The 12,059-nt window shown below is 43.7% G+C and overlaps 1 protein-coding gene across 7 annotated transcripts in view; it reads left to right on the top strand.

Moving 5' to 3' along the window:
* The first annotated feature begins 7,494 nt into the window (after positions 1-7,494).
* The window catches only part of hnf1ba (HNF1 homeobox Ba), a 103,572-nt gene continuing 99,007 nt past the window's right edge, over positions 7,495-12,059 (top strand). For 2 of the 7 annotated variants that reach the window (XM_043718360.2, XM_043718361.2), the window contains exon 1: positions 7,496-8,353. In XM_043718360.2, the coding sequence (XP_043574295.1) occupies positions 8,001-8,353 (353 nt within the window). In that variant the 5' untranslated portion in view covers positions 7,496-8,000. Of the gene's footprint in view, positions 8,354-12,059 lie in introns of all 7 variants that reach the window. The other 5 variants (XM_043718362.2, XM_043718365.2, XM_043718363.2 and 2 more) reach the window with 4 other exon arrangements.

A 12,059-nucleotide genomic window follows, 5' to 3' on the forward strand; every position in this document is an offset into this window, starting at 1 on the left:
GTTCTGGTCACCCTGTTATAGGAAGGACACTATTAAACTGGAGAGGGTTCAGAAAAGATTTGCCAGGATGTTGCCAGGACTGGAGGATTTGTGATATAAATATAGACTGGAAAGCCTGGAACTTTTACACTGGAGAGTAGGAGGTTGAGGGTGACCTTACTGGAGTTTATAAAACCATAAGGGGCATAGATAAGGTGAATGACAATGGTCTTTTCCCTAAAGTAGGGGAGTTCAAAACTAGGGGGCATATGTTTAAGATAAGAGGAGAAACATTTAAAAATGACACAAGGGTCAATTTTTTTACAGAGTGGTTTTTGTGTGGAATGAATTTCTAGAGGAACTGGCAGATGTGGGTACAGTTACATTTGAATAAGTACATGAATAAGAAACGTTTGGAGGGATAGGTTTGGGTTGTGGTTGGCATGGACTGGTTAGACCGAAACATCTGTTGCCATGCTGTATGACTCTAATGTTAACTTACATGGCACCTTTAATATAATAGAAACATTTCAATGTGTTTCACAGGAGTGTGGTCAAACTAAAATTGACATCCAGCCATATAAAGAGATAGGAAAGCAGATGACTCAAAACTTGATCACAAGAGACGTGTCTTCAGGGGAACCTTAAAGGAGGAGAGAGATTGGGAAAGGACATTCCAGAGTTTAAGGCTAAGACAGCTGATGTTCAACATTAAAATCAGAGAGAAGCAAGCTGCCAGATTTGTAGGAGTGTACAGATATTATAGATAGGAAGGCATAAAGCTACAAACAGAAGGATGAGAGAGTTTAAATTGATTCATTGTGAAATGACAATATTTCATTGTTTCAGGCTTGCAGATGGCTGTAGTATTTATGCAACAACTAAACTCTCAGGTTGGACCAGTTGTTAAATGAGTTTGCTTCAGGTGAACCATTTATTACCTTCTGACTGGAAATTTGAATTAGAGTTCACTGAACACATTGGTTTGGCCAAGGTGAAATGCCCCATAGTATCCAGGAGCATTCAGGCTAGGTTAGCCACCAAAAATGTGCAGTTAAGGGGATAGGGTGGAAGAATGGGTCTGGGTGGGAGTCTCTTCATAGAGTCAGTGCAAACTTGATGGGCTGAATGGCTTATTTCCACACTGATGGGGTTCTATGAACACCTTAGTGGAGATAGTAGCATATAGTAATGCAATAGTAAACCAAAGGCCCAACAAAATGCCTTGAGGAAATGAATTTGAATTCATTTAATAAATTTGAAATGGAAAGTCCACCTGGTCATGACACTTACCATTCAATTGTTGTCAAAACCCACCTGGTTCGCAAATGTCCCTTGAGAAAGGAAATCTGCCGTCCTTACCTGGTCTGGCCTAAATGTGACTCCAGACCCACAGCAATGTGGATGATTCTTAACTGCCTTCTGCAATAACCTAACAAGTCATGTAGATCTGGGGCAGTTAGGGATGGACAGCGAACGCTGGCCTTATCAGGGGTGACCATGTCCCTTGAACAAAAATCTTTCAGTTTGTATACCAGCCAGTGGTACAGAAAAGGTCTGTTTCTGAGGCAATGAGAAGTCTGCAGTAAAACTCCGCACCGCATTCTTGTTGATAGACTCTGGTCTCAAACGGGTAGAACTAAGCCTGCTTTCCAACTCAGCATGCATCCTTTAAAGGATTTTCGAAACTGTTTGAAGTACTTCGAAGTGGCCATTGAAAGCGATCGAAACCAGAGAGTTTAAAGGAATTCCCTTTGCGAACTGACTTTGACAACTCAGTAAGGCGTCTTTGCTATGACACAGTAAGATGCAGATATTAATGCAGACACACTAAGGCAGTGAGGCGTCTTTACTACGACAGTAGCTTCAGATCAGAGGCTTTGGGGACAAGCGGTTTGCGAACACCAGCCCCCACCGCCAGGGGAAAGCAGGAGGTGAAACTTTAGACAAAGCCAAACAGCAGTCACCGAGCGGTTTGGGGCACTGACAATGAAGCTAATTCCAATTCCAATTCGAAGGTGTCCTGAAGCGGTGAGCGCTTCATCTCCAGTCAGTGTTGAGTTGAGGGCCAATGTCACGGGTAGCCCTCAGCAACTTGCAGAAACTCTGCCCGGGCAAACCAGGCCCAGACTGCAGGAGTGTCCAAATGAGGGAGGGTAAATGGGGCAGCCGTCACCCCCTCCCCATCCCCTCCTCTGCCCTACCTGACCCTGGCTGGGACTCAAGCATGCAGCCACCATTCTAGTAACGCCACTATCGTCAAAGCCCAGCCCCTTAGTTATTAACCCCATGCTGACCTTTACCCCACACTGGGGTTAGGAGCCTTGCAGCGACACGGTATAAAATCGGTTCCGATTGCTCTGACCGTGCTTCTCCACAATTGAGGTTCTTCACTGACAAATAAAGTGAGACCCAGAGGAAACACTGAGATCAGTATCTGGGTTCGAAATGGCACCTCGTGTACTACAGAAACCCACTTTTTCACAAGGCTGTGAAAATGACCAAACGAAAAAGACTTGATAAATCTATTTTTTGTAATAAATGAGATCCCCATTCATTTCCAAACGCGTGAATCCCCGGGGAACTCTCCACCTTTCTCAAATCTCTCTTTGTTTAACTGAATCCACAGTAATCCTCATCTGCTGTTGCTCCTCCAGCTGTTTATGTCCCTCGTTCAAGCCTTCAGTTTGAACTCCTCACTGGAAGGGATGTCGTTAAAATATCCGTGTATTCCTTTACTGCGTTAGCAACGAATTGTCAAACCAGTCTGAAACTGAACGAATTTTCCCACCCGGTACTTTGTGTAAGATAACCAGCAACAACAGGAAACAATAATTCCTATACTCAATGATCTGCGGTTGTGCTGCCTGTGTTAATTTCTACAGGATCGTGAATGTTATTCGATCTCTATCTACGAAAATTCGCCCGAAATGAACTGTATACCAACACCCACATTGGCCCAGGTGTCATGACAGAAGTTTTTAATACCCTCCATTCAATAACCTCCTTCAACCACTCACAGAATAACGAGGCTGACACAATGTACAAGAGAAATCGGCAAACTAAGCCTCATATAGGTTCCACCAACTTTAACAAAGTGTATTAGTTTGGATTCATTACCCCTTTGACTTGATTCGTAAACGATTTGTCTCCTCCGAGTCAATCCTTAGATTATTAACAGTAAAGCCCTAAACGTGAGTTTTGAAGTGACTTGGATAAAATCACATTAATATAAAACAAAAAAATAAACTACGGATACTGGAGATCTGAAACAAACAAAATAAAACAGAAATTGCTGGAGAAACTCAACAGGTCTGGCTGCATTTGTGGAGAGAGAAACGAGAGTTCGCGTTTTCGGTCCTCTGACCCTTCTTCAGACCTGGTAAATGAATAGTTCGTGATCTAAACTAGAATGTACCTGCTCTGAAAGTGCATCTTCAAATACAGCAACAAACAACAGCAGAAATTGCTGGAGAAAATCAGCAGCTCTGGCAGTATTTATGGAGAGAAAGCAGAGTCAACGTTTCGAGTCCAGTGACCCTTCTTCAGACCTGCTGAGCTTCTCCAGCAATTTCTGATGTTGTTTGCGGAGTCACATTGCTGTATTTGAAGATGCATTTCCAGGGTTGGTTGGTCACTGTTCAGAAGACAAACTCCTTACTTATTTAACAGGGATGAAAGTAAAATGTTGGTAAACGTGGGACAATTTACAATGAATGAAAAGGCCATCTGGACACAAAAATGGAAACTTTTTATTTGAAAAAAAAATGAACGAAAAGCGTTCTGTGAGGACGCACTAGGCTGGGTGAGAAAACCCGCTGGAGTTACCTGTTTGCTGTTCTGTAGAAGCAGAGGGCTATTTTGGAAAGTTACAAGATTATGGAGAGTGATAACATTGATGTGACAAAAGGCTCCATTCAGAGACTCTTCTCCCTGGAGATTGATTACATAAACTGCGGCTGTATTGTTGCGTTTTTGGAGCTTTTATTTAAAGGGGCAGTCACCGCTCTATTCAGCGGAATTATCAGAAGGTCAAATCGCTGGAAAATCGCTCCATGGCGACCCGCGTGACCATAATGGCGCGTTATATAATTATAATTCCCTCTTGTATCAGTTCTTTATTTTTTCGTGTGAGCCCTCCCTTCCGGCCTTTAGGCTAACTGGTGGTTGGAGCGATCGGTGTAGAGATCCTCCTGCAAGGTCAAAATGTTTATTTGCAAGTTGCGTCCACTCTAACTAGCAACGGCGGGGGAAATAGAAACGGGAACAAACATGTTTAAAATACTAGTATCCTTTACTCGAAAGTTTGATGGGTTCCCAGAATTGCATTTTGTTCATTTTGTACAATCTAAGCAGAAAATGCTGGAGAAAATCAGCAGATCTGAAGAGAACCAAATGTTTAATTTCAAAATGATTTCTTCAAAACGCATTTTAAAAAAATTCGATGATTACATAATTAACGAAATGTTTTCCGAGATTAACGTCGTTTTAATGCATTTTGTTTCCAAGTGAGCTGTGAATTGGTGCTGTGTTAACATTCAGCGTTCTCTCTCTCTTTTATTGACACATAAATAATGTACACCTACTCTATGTATCTAGCGCTAAGAACGAATACTTGGTACTTTGCCGATGTGCGGACTGGTGCAGATTTGAAATATACAAGGATGGTCAAACCCCCATTTCATTATCTCACAGGACTGTAATTCCACTCTCAGGAACTATACCATAGAACAGGATGTGTTTCCTTTACCGAGAACACTGGAGCAAATTCGCCCTAGCGTGGCCCTTGTATAGATCCCGTCGAGTTTCCGACAGAGAAACTGCTGCTTTAATACATGAAGCCGAAGAGATAATAAATGCCCAGGTGTCCCCGCTCGGAGTAGGAAATATAAAATACAAAAATTTCGATTTGTATGGCCCGGGCCTGCTGACCTTGTATAATCCAAATACATGTGTAGCTTTAATGACAGGCCAGATTCTCTCTCCCTCTGCCTTGCTTTTGCTTTCCCGTTCGAGAGAAGACTTTCTCCCAAGGTTTATTTAACAAATCCCCAATGAGACCCCGTTTTCGTGTCAACAAAGCTGTGCAGCTCCTCCCCTGTAGAAATGGGTAATGTACACACAAAAAAATTGATTTATCCGCTCATGCCGTTGACCCGTTCCCAACTTTATCGATCGATCTGCTTGTTGTGGTATCTTTTGGAGGGTTAGTGGGGAACGGGTGTTTTCAGTTTCAGTGATGTTTATGTGGCAAATTTCTGAAGACGTTCATTAAGAGCCTGCCAGAGTTTCTGTTGAATGCATTGTTCAGGATGCAATTAACCAACACATTCGATTACCATTTCGCGTTTAAAGACATTTATGCAGAATCATAAACCTCGCAAATTTGGAATGTTCGCTGCCTGGAAGTTGCATCAATAAAGGTTCAGTTTTTGCTTTAAGAAGCTGAGAAAATTGGCTGACATTTCAGTCGGGGTTCTAAAGTGGGGGTGAATGTTTTACCCCTTTTGGTGAGGAATTATATTTTAGTCAGTTATCTGAGAGGTTACAGAGGCCATATTGGGTGAATGGGAACGTTTACAAATTGTCCCCACTTTATACTTCTGCATCAAGCTTCATCCCCCAGTAACAGGAAGGATACAGGATTGGAAAATAATCTACAATTGACTCTGAACGAAAGCAAACCGGGCTCTGTATAAACTGAGATTTAAACTGTGGCCCGAGCACTGTTATTAAGAGGGGAATGTCCGTTAGTATCCCCCATTACTAAGGACATGTCCTGGCCATTTCGTATATTTCTTCCCCTGGAGAGAAATGATTTGTATTTTTTTCCCCAACAGGTCTACTCCATAATCAATCTGGAGCCACCTAAAAAAAAACTATTCTTTTATTTTTTGCTTTTATACCGTCAAGACATATCGATTTTCTTTTACCATTGATAGGACAAGACTTGATTCAATTTATAAAACACAAACATTCAAAAAAAAACTTTAAGAATCAAACACTCCAATCTGTTTGAGCGAGGGTTTAGTTTAGGGACAGAATATGGGTTATCCGTCAGCAGCAACTGCACCGGAATCTCATTTTATTAATTTGTTTTAGCGAATTCATGACAGTAAGCATTTTAACCAGAAGCTGACCCCAGAGATCTGATTAAGAACGCATAGCCGCTGAAGGGTTTTATTTTGAGGGTAACTGTTCGCTGATCGCCGAGAGGGGAGATAGCATTGTTGACCCTGGCAGCAACATATATTCAGGGGAGTGAGGGTGTGTGTGTGTGTGTGATGGAGTATTGTCAGAGGGAGCTTTGGGGCAATAAAACTGCAGTAAAGTATGGCCTAGGACCTGTTGTGAACTATCGAGACATTAGCGCCCTCCTGAAGGGATATTGTTTTAGGAATCCGTTTGAACTACTACTCCCGAAAGAAAATACCCAGGGCCGCTCAGTTCGGAATTGTAGATCTGTAAATATGACGGAGTGCATGGAAGTCGCTGTTTTATTTTGATGCTTTAATTCCCAGATACCAAAACCTTGAAGTGTTGAAAACCAAAATGATTTAAAACAAAGAAGCTCATCTTTTTGAAACAAACGCAACATACTTGCAGCTGTCTATATGGATTTGTTTGAAATTAGGTTAAGGGTGCACGTGCACATTTCATTTATAATTCCTGAATAATTCTAAGCGATGGATCTTTTAACCCTCGCGATGTACCGTTTAACAATGTAACCTTAACAGCATATATTACATTTCAAGATTTGAATTTATCCTCCCCTCCAAAAATGAATTGTAAATGTGCAACCTTGAACTAATCCTTCTGACATTTTTGGAAAGCTGGGTCTCCTGAAACCTGAGAGAGTAGACCATCTACAAACACAGTAAAACAGCGTCACCTTTCACAGAGTGAGCCAAACAATCCAGTCCTTTGAAACTATGGTCGGCAGCCCAGAGTAAAACTCGCCCAGACACAACTCAACAGCCAAAGGATTCGAATCTAAATGAGATTAAAACAGGATGATGTTCACCGAGACTGTTCATAACAAGTCAAATTCAACCTCTCGTGCTCAGTGTTTTTATTTTTGGTGGTGGGGGTTGGGAGGGGGGGTGGGTTATTTTACACGGGGTAGTGTGCTTATGAGGAATACCCTCAGTATGACTAACAGCCTTTCCGCTCATGTAAAGATCCAACTCCAAGAATTTTCATTGCCCTGCTACTCCCCCCTCGCCACACCCCCACCCCACCGAATCCTGTTTCCATTCCAATCTCCAAAATCAGACAGATTTATTCTGCCAGCGACCATTTGTCCCCTTTTAGAATTGCGAAACCCTGAATGGTTTTGATTCAAAGGCGAAATCCAATGCTTTGCTCATGTGTGCGTTAGGGCGAGGGCGAGAGACTAGAATGATCGGATTTCCTTGTGCCGTTTCTCCTGGTATTTAACGGACGTCGGTGTTCCTTTTGCTCTCACACCCCACCCCCCCTCCAGTTTAAAAAAAATACCCCGTGCCTCCAATTCCGCTGGTAGTTTGAGCACACTCTGGACTTTGGTGCGCGGCGCGGTCCAAAGTTCACCGTTTTGACTAGGTGCGGAGCGATAAATAGAGGCGGATTAAAGGTGGCAGGTTCAAATGTAAACACAACGAGCCGGAGTTCACATGGTGCCGGCTCCTCCAACGCGCTCTGCTGCACTCCGTGGCGATTTGCATATCGCTAAGACCTTTTTTTTTTACCCTCCCACAACCAGCAACCACCACCAACACACACACACACACACACCCCCAGTGCTACACACTTCCGTCTATTTGCATATTCTTATAATCTCTTCTCAAAGAAAGATCATGGCAGTTTAGACAGCCTGCGGGAAACCGATGGTCCATTCTCTCTCCTTAAATAATTTTTTTGTGTGTTTCGCAAGGCAGAGGATCCGATTGGTCTGTTTGTCTCTCTGTCCGTCTGTATATATTCTCTTACACACACACACACATACACACAAAAAAAAGCCCCTTTGATTTATTTGGAACATGGTGTCCAAATTGACATCTCTCCAGCAGGAGCTGCTCAGCGCTTTACTAAGCTCCGGACTTTCCAAAGATGTCCTGATCCAGGCGCTGGAAGACCTGGAGCCCTCTCGCAACTTCGAGGTGAAACTGGAGAATCTGCCCGTGTCCCCGCTCAAGATGAACGGCTCGGCGGCGGCGGAGGGCAAAGCCGTCTTCCACAGCCTGACCAACGGCCACAGCAAAGGCAAACTGTCCGGGGACGAAGCCTCAGAAGACGGCGATGATTACGACACCCCGCCGATCCTCAAGGAGCTGGAGTCCCTGAACACCGAGGAAGGAGCCGAGCAAAGGGCTGAGGTGGACAGGATGCTCAGGTAAGGGAGCTTCCCCGCTCTTGTTGTTCCATACCACAGGAAAATGTAACAGAGGAAATAAACCCTCTCAGGGTTTTGCAACGAGCCCCACCGCCAAGCTCGCTCGCCTTGTCAACTTAAAAATCATAACGGGACGTAAAGATCTTGCCCCACTCCCCATGCCTGCGGGCTGGTTACTAATTACCTAAACAGTTTGCTATTTATTTCTTATTCTGAAGATACAAACTGCATGCGACGCGAGGCAGCCGAGGTAGAGGCGAACGCGAACCCGTGGCTGTTTTCAAAGGTTTTTATTTAGTTCCTAGCGCCTTTTTGATCTCGGAATTCGTTCCAAAACTGGGGTAGATTGTGGGGAGGAGTGGGCTAAATCCAGCTGGGGGAGTGGGAGGGGGGTGTTTCTGCTGCAGAGTGGAGTGCTCATGTTAACTACGGGGAGGGTTATTTAAAGCAGCTTGTCAGTTTCACACTGTCATTTTGCCAGTTTCACCTTGATTACGAATCTGTCCCGTTTCGCCAGGACATCTTTCGCAATCGAGCCCCACGCTAATCTGAGAGCGAGCAGAGGATCAGAAATTCACAACAAGTTTTGAATCGCTCCTATTCCCCCTCCCGGAGAGAAAAATAAAGAGTGACGGGGGGTGTTTTGGGCTAGAAACACGGCCCCAAATACTCTCCCTCCTTAATATATAAACGGAGCCTTTTCAAAAAAAAAATCCTTAGCAAATTGTGTGTTTGAGTGCCAAAGGTACTAAAAGGTTTTGTGTTTCCAATTTAGCTTGAAGCCAGATTAATTTTATCTGAAGCTGGGCTGATCTTCTGATACTTTTTTTTAAGAAATTCAAGTCGTTTAAAATAGCTGTCGAGCGGAATTCCCTAAATAAAAATTAGCCTCTTCTGTAAAATGAGGAGGACGTCCCCTGTGCAATAACGCACCGCCCGGGCTCCAGGCGTCTGATTAAAGGGCTCCTTTCGGCAATTCCTTTCGAATCCAGCCGCTTTAATTTCGGAGCCATTGTTTTAGAAATCATAAAATGTGAAACTGTGATTCCCTTACTGAGGACCACACTGCATAACTAGACTGAATAACCTATGTAACTAGACTGTGTATCCTACATAACTAGACTGAGTAAACTGTATAACTAGACAGTGTAACCTACATAACTAGACTGAATAACTTGTATAACTAGACTGTGCAACCTATATAACTAGACTGAATAACCTGTGTAACCAGACGTGTATCCAAGATAACTAGACTGAGTAAACTGTGTAACCTATATAACTAGATTGTGTAACCTGCATAAACTCTTGAAATGTCGATTTTCCTGCTCCTCTAATGCTGCCTGACTTGCTGTGCTTTTCCAACAACACTCTCGATTCTAATCCCCAGCTTCTGCAGTCCTCACTTTCTCACTGTGTCACCTCTATAACTAGACTGAGTAAACTGTTTAACCAGACTGTGTAACCTATGAAATTAGACCGAGTAACCTGTATAACTAGACCCTGTAATCTGTGAAACTAGATTAAGCTACTGGGTACCGGGGAACGAGACTGAGTAACCTGTAAAACTAGACTGTATCACTTGTGTAACTAGCGAGTAACCCATGTAACTAAACTGAGTAACCTGTGCACTCTCAGCGGACCCCCGAATAGAATATTTCGAGAACAGGATAAGAATGTATTCGTTCGCTTCCTGTAATCCAAATGAACACGGAGTGAGCCGAATGGTTAAGGTTTGATATTGTAACAAAGTGCATCATTTCCCCATTTTCCACATTTAACAATCTGAAGTAAAATCTGACCGCGTGTCTGTAACAATAACCAAAACAAATATAGAATTATTGAGATTGGAAATATGTCCAGCACGTGTTGAAAATACGTAACGAATCCCAACAGCAATCGGGCCGATATTGGAAGCGTGTGGAACGGCTTTACTCTTTTCCCTTGTTTATTTGAGCTCCCGCCGTCTCTTTCTCAGCCGCCTTGTAGCAGTTTGTAAATATCAATCTGACCCAAGATTGTGGAGCACGTGCAGCTGACGTTTGTGCCGAGTGCTATTAATTTATTATAAATCATCGACCCCGAATGCACAGCAAAGTGCAGCACACTGACTCGGTGAATGGCTAACCTGGTTACTCATTGGCAAAGGCGAGCTGGAAGGGACTGGTCTCCAAACGCGGGGCATTATCCTGAACAAACAACACCTTGTGTGTTTGGCTTGAGAGAGCAGATAACTTACTAAATATGATCCGAAAATTACAATCGACAATCAGATTTCCAGACTCACACAGTATCATATACACAAGTCGATCAAACAGGCGCACAGAGGGAGTCTGTCGCTCCCCAGTGTTGAGACCAACATCGTTGGATTCCTTATTGACATCTCAATGCTGCAATTTCACTGTTTATTTCAGCGACCTCATACATTCCCCCGCACCCTGGGACCGCATTCCTTATTTGAATTAAATACTATTTTTTTCAATACTAATTCGCCTGTTCCATTGTAGTTCAACTCTCGGTGAATAAACGCCACGGAGGAAATTAATTTGAAAGCTGCATTGTAATGGGAGATTCGGTCCTGAAGCAGGTGGGATGGGATGAGAATGGGGGCGGGCGGGGGACATTGCTAAACGGGAAAGTGCTCGTTCCGGCCTGAGCTCATCTTTCGAACGACCTTTCGTTTCAGAGGAGAAAAAAAATTTAATGTCACCAAACTGGCCTTTGGAAAGCTTCCGTTCCACAAATATAAGAACAAACGAAGTGTAATTCGACATTCACGGGCATCCCTCCAGTAGCTCGGTAAAGCATTGCCGTCTCACAGAAACACTGAAAAATGCAGTGCACCACGATTTGTCTGTGAACCGCCAGGGTCTGCAAACAGGATAGATTAACGTAAGGGAGACAGCTCCCGATGCACTCCCGCGACCCAGATGATTTCAGACCTCCACTGCACTCACTTTACTCATTTCAATGAGTATCAATCGATTGATATTCTATTTATCTGAACATCGAGCAAACTAACCCATTGCTCTTTTATCAAAAATCATAACGCAGGCTTCCTTAATTGTAGATTTCAAATGTTCATGTTATTTCAAGACGGGCTGTAACTGACGCTCACCCAGGTGTTTATTTTAATGTGGGTCGCTTGTTCAGAATAGGCTGGATCGCTAAACGGGTTCAAATGAACATCCGTGAATTGAGAGAGAGAGGGGGGAGGGCGGCAGTCTCCCTGTAGCCAGCTCACAGTGGATTGAGTCCGTGAGAGTGTCTCTCCTGATCGCTCTGGGACAGTGCCGAGCTTCTTGCCTAGGGGATAGCCTCAGCGGGTAATGCATGTTCACCCACTCACAAACAGAACTCGGAAAGGAGTTTGGAAAATAAGCGAGCAAGCTTTTTTTTTTGAAAACCCGGGTTTGCCACACTCTGACCTTTCCAAGGTGCTTGAGATGCTTCTCCTCAGCACTGGACACCAGAAGACTCTCTGAATCTCCTATATTTTTTGAGGGTCAATTGGCCTTGGTGAAAATTTATCTTAGTCAGATCTGATCCACAGGCCACACATTGCAAATTAATGCAATGCAAACCAATTTGTCCATCTGGTTCAAGGATGTCCATCGACATTGTCTGCCCTCCTCACCTGTCTGACCTACCTGTGACTCCAGATCCACAGCAAAGTGGTTGCCTCTTAGCTGCCCCCTGAAATGGCCTG

This window comes from Chiloscyllium plagiosum, unplaced genomic scaffold (genome assembly GCF_037043375.1).
Source record: "Chiloscyllium plagiosum isolate Xiang-an unplaced genomic scaffold, Cpla_swu_hap1 HiC_scaffold_31, whole genome shotgun sequence".
Classification (NCBI taxonomy): Eukaryota; Metazoa; Chordata; class Chondrichthyes; order Orectolobiformes; family Hemiscylliidae; genus Chiloscyllium; species Chiloscyllium plagiosum.